At 41.4% G+C, this 14,202-nt stretch overlaps 1 protein-coding gene across 1 annotated transcript in view; it reads left to right on the forward strand.

Moving 5' to 3' along the window:
- The window catches only part of RAB3B (RAB3B, member RAS oncogene family), a gene marked incomplete at both ends in the record, with an annotated part of 48,819 nt that extends 36,924 nt beyond the window's left edge, over positions 1 to 11,895 (forward strand). Inside the window, 3 exons of the mRNA XM_084266343.1 lie at positions 527 to 645; positions 8,868 to 8,992; positions 11,708 to 11,895. Of these exons, the coding sequence (XP_084122469.1) occupies positions 527 to 645; positions 8,868 to 8,992; positions 11,708 to 11,895 (432 nt within the window). The remainder of the gene's footprint in view (positions 1 to 526; positions 646 to 8,867; positions 8,993 to 11,707) is intronic.
- Between the last annotated feature and the right edge of the window lie 2,307 nt (positions 11,896 to 14,202).

Here is a 14,202-nt window from a genome sequence, read left to right on the forward strand (position 1 = left end):
ATGTACTTCAGACATGATGATTGGGATACTCCACACTGAAATCACTTTGTAGAATAATTTGCATTGCATCAAGTCTTTAATTGTTGTCTCTAACCTCAGGTAAGAACAAGTCACCCACAGCATCTATCTCAAGCACGTTTTCCTGACCGTGACACTAAATTGCAACATCTAAATGTCTTTTCCCTGGTACAGTCCTGGACTGTTTTCTATTGCCTGTGCTTTGAAGTGTCAGCTTTCAGTGAACTCTGCTAACATTTTATTATTGCATTGGGGCTGAGGCAGAAAAGAGCAATTAAAGGGTTGACATCTGTGGTGTTTTTTTAATAGTACATGTGTCAAAATGCATTTAACAAATGCAAAAGCCCAATTAATGCTAAAATGTAAGTTCTTTTCAGTTGGGAGCAAATGAGAAATTTAAAATGTATACTAACAAAAGTGTTTGCCTTATTTTATATATAAGACCTAATTACAAGTCCTGTTTCTAAGAACTGAAGTCTTAAAGCCTAAATATTCCTTTCTGTTTCAGGATACAGCTGGACAGGAAAGGTACAGGACCATCACTACAGCCTACTACCGAGGAGCCATGGGCTTCATCCTTATGTATGATATCACCAGTGAAGACTCCTTCAATGCAGTGCAGGACTGGTATGAAATGTTGTTGGGTTTGTTTAGGTTCTTGGCTAATTCTCTCCTCACAATTGTTTCTTGAGAACATTAGACATCCCACCTTCCACAGTCCTGTGCATCACTGTATGCTTTCCTCTTCATCTAAACTCTGGGATAAATAATTTGTTTTTAAAACTCTCCTTAGAAAAAGTTCTACAGCTTCATTTCAATGAAAAACATATAATTCAAATATAGTAGCATATATAGCAGTTGTTGCTTTTAATAGTTCTAATTTATTGTAAAGAAATTAATCCTTTAATGCATTATTTGGGTTTGTGAGGTTTCTGGCTATGCTGCTAAAACAATCCAGTTTAACAGTGGTTGGTTGAGTCAAGTCTCATATAAAATTTAATAAGGTGAAATCTTTCCAAACTGCCTTAAAAAGGGGGAGGGCTTTGTTTGCTGGGGCTTTTTTGTTCTGGTTTCGATTTTTGGTGGGCTTTTTTGTTGGGGGTTTTGTGGGGGTTTTTTAGTCTACAAGCATAGACACAGTGACCAGTATTCACCTTGACTTTAATTACCTCAGGTAATTAAAAATTAACTTGATTGAAAACATATGAAGTATAAATTGGTTGTAATAAGAGGAGGAAGAGCAATGTCTAGGGCAGAAAGCAAGTGTACCCCTTGGAAGAGGCCTGTCTGTTACCAGTGACTGTGGAAAGTACCTGAACAACTCTGTCAGGCACTGCTCAGTGCAGTAAGGAGGAGGAGGAGTTACCTACAAAGTGGAAAGTGTGGGACTCAGCCCTAAAACTAGGGATTCTCAGCAGTTATAAGCTCCTCTGGCTCCACTGAATTCAGTACAAATGTAAAAAAATATTTCTGGACTTTGTGATGACAAAAAGCCAGGTAACACACTTGGCTTACAGTGAGAAAAGAAAGCACCAACCAGGTCAGTCACTCTAAAAACTCCATGGCAGTAGCAAAGCTGCATTGCTACCCAGGCTTACCTCCCCCGCTTTTTGGTGTCCCCTTCCCCACCTGGAGACTCTCCTTGTAGCTCATGCTACTTATCTTTCTTGGGGGAAAAAAAGTCCCTTCTCACCCCACACTGCTGGTTTTGGAAGCAGAGCTGTGCTCCAGACCACCTTCCTTCCTTCCCGCTCTCCAGACAAGTAGATGCACAGAGCAGGAAGAGTAGAGGTGTTCCCAGAAAAGCCAGAACACGTCATTTCTCTGGCCATGTGCAGTTCCTGCAGGCCCCTCAGTGGTAGCTGATGGGAAATGTTTTCTCCTCAGTGACCTCAGTGACATCCCAGGAACATAAACCAGCAGCACATCAGGCAACTTAGAAAATTTTCTTACCTTAGAGGTCAGGAGAGCCTCCTTCTCTTGGAACATATGTTGCCTTTGACAGTGGCCCTTAGCATCCAGCTCAGTCTAGCACAGTGTGGAACAACCTGTTCTGTGTCCCCTAACCGAGGTTGTAACCCAGAAGCTGCACAACGTGGTTTGTTGTTTGTGGTAATTTGGCCTTCCTCCAAGGCTGCCCATTATGAGTTCTTGCTGTACACTGCAGGGGTTTGTCACCATCATCATAACTAAGGATGTAGTCTCCACTTTCACCCAGTCTCCAGTGTCATGACACCATGCAGCAGAAGGCGAACTGCAGCACCTTCCCAGCGCTTCCTTCAGCAGCTGGAGGAATACATCTTTTCCTTGCTAGAAACACAAGCCCAAAGGCTTTGCCAAAACCAGGTTCCTCCACATGGCAAACCTTCTACCATGCTCAGATGAAGCTGTTTCTCCAAGTGTCTGCACAAGGATTTTTTTCCATGGGAGCACAGGCATGTGAGCCATTTTAGTTACCATTTGTTAGCATAGCCAAAACCCACCAAATCTTAATCCATAAACTGCCACTATGAGATGCTATTTTAAAATTGGCACGGGTGAAGTTTAACCTGAAGCTTTGTGCTGGAAATGGTCTAAAAAACATCTGTTCCATCAAAAGCAGAGGGGCAAGAGTGTAAGAACTGAGAAAGGTTGTCTTTGTGTATTTGACTTCATGTCTCCCTGTGCCACGGGGCCTGCATGAAAATCTTTGCCTGGAGCACCTTGTCAGCCAAAGGACAGCAGTGAACCGTCACTATGTCGTTTTAACTCTGTAGGTCAGGAATCTTTCCAACCATCACTTTTAAGATCCTGAGCCCAAATTATGTCGTGGGGCAGATAAAATTGGTGTGTGGTAACTCATTTCCGTCCCTTCTGAAGCTTGTCCGCAGGAGCAGAGATGAGGCTTGTAGCTGTGCCAGCAGAGTCCTCTAGTGGCCATGCAGCCAAGGCGTGGGGTTCTCCCGGTCTGCAATACAGCTTTCTAAACTTCCCAAAACACCAGACAGAGGAACAAAAGCTTTTGTCTCGTGCTGCAGTGTCAGTCTCTGCCTTTTCCTAGCATAGCAAGTAGGTAGGATTTTTTTGGTTGGTTTCTTCACCGTGCTGGGTGAAATGGACTCTGTGGAAAATTACAGCGTCTATGACTTGAGCTCCTCTAGCTCAGAGCCTCTGTCTCCATGAAACTGGTCCTTTCTTCAGGTCACGTGCGAGACAGCAGCATGCTCAATGATAAAGTGATAAAAAACAGAGCCCTAGTGACTTGTAGCAATAGACTCTACAACCCAGAAGGCTGCACAGTAGGTATGTTTATTACGCGTAGATGCATGGGGGATCGCTCCACCACCACAAATGTGGATGCCCACTGTGGCAGTTTACCTTGTGTTTATACAGCAAGAGCATTGCATGTTTAGGAGAACACCTATGCATATTCAGAACCTTTTCCCAAAAGGCGGTCTTTCCCATAGTGCCTGCCTCAGGCTTCTTGATGTGCCTGCGCAGTCCCTCCTGGTGGTCCTGGGCAGGAGTCTTCAGGAATGAAGGCCGTAGGTCTTCCTCACCATGTACTTTTCACCTCTTCCCTGGAATTCCTGATTTGGCTGAGTTTGCAGAGCCAAACCGGTTCCAGCTCGGTCTGTCCTTGTGTGTGCATCTGGTTGTCTCTCATTTGTAATTGAAGATCAAAGTTAGTCCTTGTTAGTCCTTATCTCCCTTCCTCCCTTGCAGATGCTTGGGTCATGAGTCACAACTTTGCTCTCATTTATTTTGTTCTCCTTATCGGCTTTCCCTCCAAGCATCTTGCTGTAGTTACTAATTGAATTTTACTTCTATTATGAGGTTAGTTTTCATGAATTACTCTTATTTATGTGCTAGTTATTATAAATGTGATTTATTATGTTCCCTTATATACCCCCCATCACTAGCAGTGCTTCTGCTTGGTGCTGGGGAGAAGGAGCAATTGGGAAGCTGCCCAGGCTGCAAAGTCAGTAGCATGGCCCTGATGCTCAGCCCTGCCCTGGCTCATCCATCACGTGTCAGCATGCCTGCTCTACCTGCTGTGCCCAAGGCAGGGACCTCTGTAAGAGTCAGATTGCTGGATGCAGAGTGTGTGGGATGGGCTGAAGGGAGGACAAGTGCCTGAACCATCTCTTCTCCACTAACAAGCTGTTACCCTCAGTGGTGCCGCTCCTAGATTCCAAGAAGCGGCAAAGCTGCAGGCAGCTTTCTGCCTTGTGAGGACAATATGTGGCCTGATATGTGAGTTGCCTCTCTGCTTGCAGAGGTTAAGGTGAGGCTGTGACAAACGACTCTAATTCTAAGACTGTACTTCAGCCCTCACTGGAATTAAATGGGGCATCCACCTAGAATATATGCAAAAGCTAACAGCCAAGCTCATACCAGGTCTTCCAGCATCCTGCAAGTTTCTAGGCTATCCTAGCTGGCAAGTGATGCATTTTCAGTGTCCAGGAAATGCAGAATACTGATATGTTGAATATATTGTCAGAAATGAAGCATGATGCAGCAGACCTTTCTGACCTTTTAGAGACTAAGAATAAATCTGTAGTACTCTGTTCTTGTGGATTAAATCCAGTAAGGAGCTGGTTGACCTTCCCAGTTATTCCTAACCTAGTGATTGTGAATGGAATTTGAGTGTTTCTCTGAGATAAGTAAAATGAATAAGCCGCCTTCCATGTGACCATGGGAATGGGTTGATAAAGCAAGTACAATTAAGCTTAGGAGGATACCTCAAGAAAATCATCAGCAAATAAAACGTGATGATCCTTCCACTAACTTCTGGTTGCTGTCCATCCCAGTCCATTCTATTTGGCTGGTAAGAGTTTTCTACCTGAACATATGATTCCTCAGTCCTAAAATTGTACCCATTCACAAAACCTTGAACTGGGTCAAGCTGTGTACAGCAGTCATTGCTGTGTTCTACAGTCAGAGGTTTTCCAGTCTTAAAGCCTGTAAAGGGCTGGTGCCCTGCCTACTACCATTTAGAGATTCCAGTTTTTTAAGATGCTGTGTAAGCAGACTGTCAACATGAGTCTCAGCCCATCTCACTGCTTTCTCTTGTACCATCTCTTCCTGCAGAGTTTCCTACAGAAAACAAGCCAAAAGCATGAACAAACAGCTGAACCAGAGGCCTAGCACTCCAAGTAAGCTCTTGCCCATGACAAACTCTTACCTTCTGTTGAGCTCACAGAGATGTGCATAGATCTCAAAATTCATCTTCAGAATTACACTTGAAGTTATTGGGAAGATGGACTTATGCAAAGTCAGCTCTCCATCAGAGAGAAATCTTTCCCCTCTAACCTCTCCAGCATCTTACAGGTTCTCTCCTCCTTCTAACTGGGAAACTGCCACAGCAGGTTGTGCTTGCTAGCCTTACTATCTAAGTCTTTTCATGAAGTTCCAACGTCCCCTCTAAAACTGCCTCCCATGTATGTGTGGTGCAGTTGATCTGTCTTCTCTGGCTCGTTGGCATCAGATGCTTTTAACAGTCTCCTGACCTGGCCACCCCAGCCCACAAGGGAAATGAGAATATCCCTTCCTGTCTGCCATACAACTTCTTCATTGAGTGATCTTTTTACTGCACCCTTCTTATGGGTGGCTGTCCTAAAGATGATTCTGGTTTGCTTTGCTTTGTGTTACTCCAGAGATACACCTCTTAAACCAAGTAAAGACACTGTTTCTCCTGAATGAGAGATCGTGGATGTATATCACGTTATTTAGACAAGCTCTCCAGGTAGTATATGAATGTGAAGTACATGCTTTCCTTCATTCACAGTAATCACACCAGTAAGTATCTCAAAGCAGCTGATAAAGAGATACACAATTTACATGCATTTGGGAATGTCTAAGACATGACTTGTTCTCTTGCTACTTCTTTGGGAAAGGTACAACAGGTTGTATGAGAAACCTGAAAAGATTAAGCCTGAGTGGTTTTTCCATACTGCAGTACAGACAGGTTATGTTACAAGAAAAAGCATAAAGGGGCAAAAGCCAAGATTGGTTTTACCTGTTATTTGAAAACAACTAATTAGTTTGTTTGACTAATGGCATCTTTCCTGTAAGGTGTGAAAGGGTTAAATGAGCTTTCTATGCTTTCAGCTCAGTTTCTAGATTTTTTTATTTTTAAGTAAACTCCTTTGACAGTTATTATTTGACATTGGCTTGATAATTTTGTGTGTAGGTAAAATCAGTGGTTTATACTTCATTTGAAACTGTACTGAAACTAAATTATACTCAGCATTTGATGCTGTAAAGTAAATAGAAAATATTATGTAAACTCTGCTTTGGACAATCTAGACAATTTCACAGGAGGGAAGAAAAAAAATCTAAGTTAAGTTTAACCAATTAAGTGACAGCTGGGTTCACAAATCTCATCAGCTTTATTTATCTTTAAGGCTGATCTCCAAATTAGGTTGTTGATATATCCATGTAACTGTGAACCTGAGACTATTTTTCTTCTAAGCATAAAGCATAAAGCCCATGCTTTATCATTAATTTGGGAAATTCAGCACAAATAAGGCACAGCATTGTTGTGTCACAGAAATATATTTCTTTCCCCAGTGTGTATATTGGGCTGCCTTGATAGTTGTTGAAACATCTCAATTGCACAAGCCTATTTATTTATTTATCTACTTTTCCAAAAGCTTCTGGAAATTTGCTGGATTTTGTTGTTTGGGGTTTTTTTGTATGGGGATCACAACTTCTTATAGACAATCCTCCTAACTTTGGTTTTTACTCCAAGTAACTGCAAGAGAGGTTTTTCATTAGCTTGTACAAAACAAGGAGAAGGATGAGTTTCCGTGGGAGACCCTTCATGCTTTTCAATTTTTTAAGTAATTCTGTTTAAATAGTTAAGATTTGGCAGTGTGTCTCCATATGATTTCCACACACAGCCAAAGGGCTGAAATTGAATCTAGGGAGAGGACTGGGAGTTGGAAGAGGAGCCTGGTTATAGGTGTTTTAAATTGAACCTGGAAAGGCTTTCTTTCTCTCTGTTGCTTATGAAGACTGGGGAAATTTCATCTTTCTGGGCTTCTGGTTGATTTCTGAGGTCACCCCCTTCTGTGATGAGCCTTGAGAAACCCCTGTCACACATAAACTCATCACAGACTCACACTGGCTTTCACAGGACTTGTCTACATGGAGGCATTAAGAAGGGTGAAAGCATAGGAGCCAAAATTGGGATTGAAGTGAGTGCCTTTCCAGGAGGATACTAAGAAGAGTGAGAAGTTTCACTGCACAAAGTCCTGGATTATTTTTGCATGTTGCAGTTTGGGTCTGGCCTGTGCAGTGGGCTTCCTCTAGGTTTCTATTTTCAGTGCAGTCCAGACAGGCTGTTGTTTAAAGGCAAGTTGCACAGCGAAATGAAGCCCTTTCTCAGAGATCTGGGGACTAACATGACTGTCTCCTTTCCATGGAGAAGCCAAGTAAGCTATTCAAACTAATTAAAAATTATCATCGGTAGATGAGAGCTGGAGGCTGCTGCTAATTGAAAAGAGAAGGAATCAAGTGCTTTATTGTAAAGGGAGTTCAAGCAAACTGTACAGAAGTAAAATCTGAGGGGACTCCTGGCTCTCTTGGGGAAACAGCAGGTTTGCCTGATACTGCAGTGTCCTGTATGGGGGTGAAGGGGGAAAGGGGGTCGTGCGTGGGGAGAAGGAACAAGGAGTGAGAAGGTGAGTTGGGAAATGGAGGGGGGAAGGGAGTGTATCACTTCTGTCAGAGCAGCCTAATTACCTTTGGGAAGGAGGGAGTCTTAAAAGATAAAGCTGACTTGGTGAAGATAAAATGCATTTGGGCCACTGAAGAAAATGCATAAAAACGAATGCTCCTGAGCTGATACTGTTCTGCTGTTCTGTGTGACACCTCACCAAGGATGGTGGGAAAGGACTGGCCTCAAAGAATAATCAGGGGGGAGGGGGATGGAAATCTTGTTTTGTCATAGAAAAGCTTAAAGAGGTCAAATGTAAGGTCAGACTCCTGGGATCCATAGCTAGCTTCACTGCAGTTTCAGCACAGGAGCCAGAGAGAGCTGTTGAGGCTTTAAGTTCATCCCAGTGTGCCAGCTTCAGCTCCCAGGCACTTGATCCCTCTGTCATTGAAGTTAGCATTTGTCTGATAGTTGCATCTGTGATTACATCTGCTGTTTCCTGCCTTAGGTATCACTTAATCCTGGTAGGTTCAAATATTCACTCACAGAGCCTTGCCTTGATCTTCCTGTTTTGGTAAATTTATGTTTCTCTTTAGCAATTGTTTCCAGGTTTCTATGCAGTTTTCACTCTCCATGAAGCAGTTTTCCTGTTCAAGCAAAGATGAGTTGATGCTTCCATGTGTTTGATTCTCAAAACACCATTTCTTACAGTGTTACTAAAGTGCTCAGCAAATGAGCATTGTTTTTGTCTGCTCTGAATTATGTGTCTTGTAAGAAGTTGTAAATCTAGCATGAAGTGTGTGCCTATTGTATGGCTTTCTCTATAGGGACAATATCCTACAGAGGTGCAACTGATTGTCATTCCTCTGACAGATTACAGCTGAAGGAGAATAAACTTTAGAAGAATGCTTTTTTTTTTTTGTCCCTAGACTTCAAAAACAGTTCAGTGTGGCTTTTTGTCTGGAATCTCGTGGGCTTTAAGACATTTGCAAAGTCTTAAGAAGAAACTTTGTCACACAAAGGGAGTAGAAAAAACAGAATGGTGCTGTAAATTAGATAGTCTGCCCCCTTGCTTTATGAGTAAACTTGGTCATTTGTCTTTTAACCAACATATGGTCTTGAGAAGTTGATGATGTCAGTAAAGGGACTTATTTTCATCCTTAATATATGATGGAAAATAACAATCTTTTTTGACCTGCCATAGGGCCACACAAATCAAGACTTACTCCTGGGACAATGCACAAGTGATCCTGGTCGGAAACAAATGTGACATGGAGGATGAAAGGATTGTTCCTGTGGAGAAGGGGAAACATCTGGCAGATCAGCTAGGTATGTGTCAAAACTTTTCTTCCTACTCTTTCCTCTGCTTCTTTATACAGTGATACTTTAATTTTTACTATAAAAATTCCTTCCAGCAGTAAAGTAATGGGATCCAGCAGTAAAGTAATGGGATCACAGCTAAGAAATGTAATATATTCTAGCTCCATATTTTACGTGGTTAGTTGATGCTGTGAAAAGCTGAAATCACAACTCAGTGGCCTTGGTGACTATTAGGCAGGTATTCTTTACTGTGGTACTGGGCAGCACAGGGGATGCCTCCTCCTAATGTGTGTGCTGAACGAGTTAGTTGCACAGCTTATATGCAGGGTATGCACACACATTCATGATTTCTCTGAGACTTCATTAGGACAATCATTACTTTTTCCAAGAATTCATTATCACAGGTTTCCACCCTTTCCCCTGTGTGTACTACAGTCTTTAGGTGGTCTTCGAGGACCCTGGTGGTTGTTTACTTCATCCACTCATCTTCATTGTGTTTCTGCCATGAACTATAGCCCTTATCATCATCTTTCTGTTTACCAGAGCCACAGGACTGGTCTTGGGCCCCTTGAGTTTTCTTGTTCTCGGAGGTAGTCCTGCTAGAAAGCTTACAGTGTGCTGGTACACACATTCCACAATGCCATTGCTGCAAAATATGTTACTGATACCTACAAAAGTCCAGACAGTAAGTCTCCATTAGATTCAGCCCTCTCTTCATAGTGCTGAATGCTGCCTTCTTGTAGTGTTGCTGTATCTGTAAAGTTAATATCTAAGGATGATAAAGTTTGTTGAGAGAGAACAGCTTTTATTAGCTCAGTGGAATAAAAAGTTTTCATAAACACAGCTCTGTCTCCAGGTCTCTAAGCACCATACAGTCATTTTCAGAATGCAAACATTGATTTTTGTAGAAGGAATTTTTTTCTTTGCAACTAAACAATGAAAAAAAAGTTTATAAATCAGAACTGTAGAGTTGAGTAAAATGTATCTTTAAAATGTACCGGGCTTCTCTATCCAGGTAGGGAAATTGCATTGTGTTATTGATGTGGGGTAAAAAAAGCAAAAACATTTCCATTGGGATTGCAGTGGAAATTTTAGAATGAACAGAAAAAAAATAAACAAACCCAAACCATCCTAATTTCTCATTTATAATTTTTCATTGTATATTATAGTATATGTGATCTTACAAATATTGTATCAGGGTTTCTGTATTAAGGTTTAACTCTACTGTCATCTTCTCTTAATGAATGCATAGTGGCAAGTAAACCCTGTTAAAATTGAACTCAGTTATCAGTGGAGACTCTTACAGTGGGCATACTGTAAATATTTGTTTAGCTTCTACGAGAGCTTCTGAGATTCTTACCAGACCTGAAGGAATCACCTTCATCCCTCATTTATAAAATCCTGTCTTGACTTAATTCTTAAGCAGTAACTGGAGGGCACAGTGTTAAACTGGGGAGGCTGAACTTCCAGTACACTGTGTACATTGTTGTAGTTCAAAGTGTGACTATGATCAAATTGCCAATTGTGGTTAAATCTTGGATAATGAGTCTTTATTAGTTGAGAGTTTTGTTAATGTTGGTTTTGATTTTTTTGTTGGATTTGTGTGTGTGTGTTTGTGAGGTTTTTTTTTTTTATGAAGGGAAGGCCTGAACCTGAACTAAACCAAAATAGATTCAGCTACAGCAGGAGCTAAACCAGACTGACAGATCTCTAAGTTCAGTTCTCTTATTTCTTGTGCCTTTTATATACAGTTTTATTTAATCATCATCAAAGATGGCAAGTGGGGCAGACAGAACCTTCATCTGATGCAGGAAGCCATCCTGGTTTAGTAAGGAAGCAAATATCTCCACCATCACTTTGCCCATTGTCCCATGATTTTTAAAGAGTGACAATGGGACTTATCTCACACCTGGAGGTGACTCAATCTACCAGCAGCAGCGGGTTAATCCGCTGAGACAATTTATCTTCCCCTTCGTTTGTGGCAGATTCAAAGAAAACCTCTGCAATGCAGAATGCCCCCAGAGTGAAGCACAGCAGAATGCAGCTTATTGCAAAACAAACTCTCTGTGGTGCTTGAGCTGGTGGCGTCTGTAAAAACCTGGTAGAACAGCAGCAAGAGCCATTACAAGTGCTGGTTGGCCTTTGAGGTGCCTGGGGTTTGAACGATAAAGAAATGCTTCATGGTTCAGTGCGTGTCTGCTGGGTGAGGCAGGGTTCAGCTCATCTGTGAGAAGGCTGGTTCTTTCCTGGGACATGTCAGTGGGAGGCAGCAGGAGTGGCTATCTGCACCATCCCCACCTTGGCATAATTCCTGCCTTGCTGCTGGGTTTCTTTAATCAGAAAGGGCCGGTGTTTGGGAATCTGTGCTCATTACTGCAGCTAGGAGCTGGTAACCCGACACTGAAGGTACCCTGTAGGAGGCACACACATTGTTTATAAATCAGCCCTTGTCAGGATGGGGAAGAATGTGCCCCCCTTCACCTGGGTTTGTTTCACCTCCTGGTGTGTCTACAGGGGTGGTGGTAAGGATCTGTTTATCCCTTATGGATTGATAAGTTCTACAACTACTTCTGCTCACGGTTCTGAGATTTTGGGAATGAACTGAGCTTAAGAATTGTCTAATACCTTGTTTTCTTAAGGCAAATTCTGGAAAGAAAAAAGTTCAGTATTTTAAAAACCCTTGCTGTGAGTATTGATTTTTATTTTTTCTTCTACTTTTCACAGGTTTTGACTATTTTGAAGCTAGTGCCAAAGAAAACATCAACGTAAGGCAGGTGTTTGAGCGTCTGGTGGATATTATCTGTGAAAAGATGTCGGAGAGTATAGAATCAGACCCTTCCAGGGGCACTTCTGGAAGGAGCATGCGACTCACAGATAACCCACCCCCTTCGCAGCAGAACTGCTCGTGCTAGTGACCTTCCTTTCCTGACTAAGTTTTATCTTTTCATTTGTGGTGGTGCATTTGTGATAGTCCAAAGGCAGAAGTTTCTGTTGTAGGCAACTGGTATGTTTGTTTAATGTGCTGGAATGTTAATATTATGTATTTGTTCAATAATTTAAAAAAAAACCTGAATAAATATTGTAAGTGCACCTAGTGTTAATGTGAGTTACCCAGAAGACAAAGAATTGTGTAGTGTTGCAAGTGTTATTTTCACAGAGAATGTTGCATTATTAATTCCTCTACTGGAGAAAGAAGTTTTTTAAGAACAGCAGGAAACATAAAAACCAATTAGAAGGGACCAGCTCTAAAAGAAAATGGGGGAAAAAAAAAAACCAACCACCATCTTATAAAGTAAGAATACACTTTTTTTTTATTTTAATCAGTCCTCAGATATCTTGAGAGTCATTGTTGCTGTCCTCTAGACACGGACCTCACTTTTCTCCGGTCACCAGTGATGGCTTGCAGAGTGCTGGGGTTGTTGCAGTGTTGGGCACCTTGCTGTCCCTGATCCTTTGTTTCAAGAAGCCCAAAAGGTGTCTGTCCTGCAGCTTTTCCCCTGTATCCTGTAGTTTTACCTTCTCCAGGTTTGCATCTACTCTGATCAACTGCTTGATAGTGGATTTGTTGCAGGACAAAGGAAAGGAGGAATTGGCTGCTGCATATGCCTTTGGAAGGAAAATCTGACTTGAAACAGCACTATCTCAAAAAGATCAGGAGCTAAAATGTGAATGTTGGCAAATATTAGTGCCAATATTATTAGATTTTTCTTTCTGCATTTTTTGTTGATTTATTTTTTTTAAATTTTGTGCTGGATGGGTGTGTGTGGGGATAGTGTTTTTCTGGTTTCAGGCTCAAACACGAAGTATAATTTTTTTAAAAAGGAAGATTGATTAATAAAACATAACTGCAAATGAAAAATGGCCAAGGCATCCTGTTAGCTATTCTAGGGTGTTTTGTTGTATCACTATTTGAAGGGAGGAATAATTTTTGATACTTAATGTCTAAAATACTCTTCCAACATCTCTAGAATGGCAGAACTTCTCCATGAGTGTGTAGAACTCTGTGTGCATTAGCCACATGCAGGGCTTGTGTTTCTCTGAAACATTAGGAGGAACTGCTTTTGGAACATAGACTGTATGCCTTTGTGATTGCACACTTGTTTGCACATCCCAGCTCCAAACAGCAACTGCAAATTCTGTCTGTACATGTCAGTTCAGCAGATGTGGAGAGTTTGATGTCTTGAAGTGAAAATTCTGGACAAGCTTTATGGCTTTACCTTAGGCCACTGTCATTTGCTGGATCATGACACTAGCAAATACTTCTGTAATTCTGTTCTGTTGTGTCTCCAACTGTATTAGTTCTAAAAACAAGCACAATGTTCTGGAGAAAAACGCAGCTACGCTGATGTAGTTTGGGCTCGTTGTGCTAAAGGCTTGATCCCTGTGTATGTTGCTGTCAGAAATCTTTATTGTGATGTGTTTTGGGCGTGTGTGATCTAGTACTGAAAGTGCCATCTGTGCGGCGCTAGGAATGTGGTTATTGTATCTAACCCCTGAAACTGCAAAATAAAGAGACCTGTACTCACCGGGCATGGCCAGAGAGCTTGTGTGAGCTGCATCCTATTAAGCAGTGGTGTGCCTGTAGAAAGAATGTATCTTTTTAATGCTTTTAAAATACATCAAGCTACTTTGCTGGGCTCAGGGATCACCTCCCTGTCAAAAAAGGAACAATCTGTAATCAGATTTAAAACAGAGTGAGGAGAAGGATTATTTGGCCAGCAAATGTGCAGTATTGTAGTTGTAGCAGAAGTACATTTAAGGGCAACTTGTGTAATAGCAAAAAAACCCCAAAACAGGGATGGATGGTTTTGATCTGTGCAGGTATAATGAAGTACCTTGTGAATGATTTTTTTTTTTTTTTTTTTTAGCTCATCAACTTGATGGTAAAAGAAAATGGATTCAGCAGAATTGGAATTTAAATTCTTTTTGGTTTACTTTTTTTTTTGGCAGCAAAAAAGACCTCTCCCCTTTCTATGCAATGTGGAATTGTGTTTCATTGTGTTCCAGTCCAATGTATTTTTTATTTAAGAAGAACATTCCATTTTTTATTTAAGAAGTACATTCCAGGCCCTTCAAGCTAGGATGGGCAGAATTGTTTTTTACAGCACAAGCCAGCAAGTAGCTACATAGCAGTATAGTCCATAGAGATGGAGAAGACAGTTATGAATTCTACCCTGCCCTATATTGCATATATGGAGAAGCCTAGTATTTGTTGCTGA

Source organism: Gallinula chloropus (assembly GCF_964237585.1).
Source record: "Gallinula chloropus genome assembly, chromosome: 6".
In the NCBI taxonomy this organism is placed as follows: Eukaryota; Metazoa; Chordata; class Aves; order Gruiformes; family Rallidae; genus Gallinula; species Gallinula chloropus.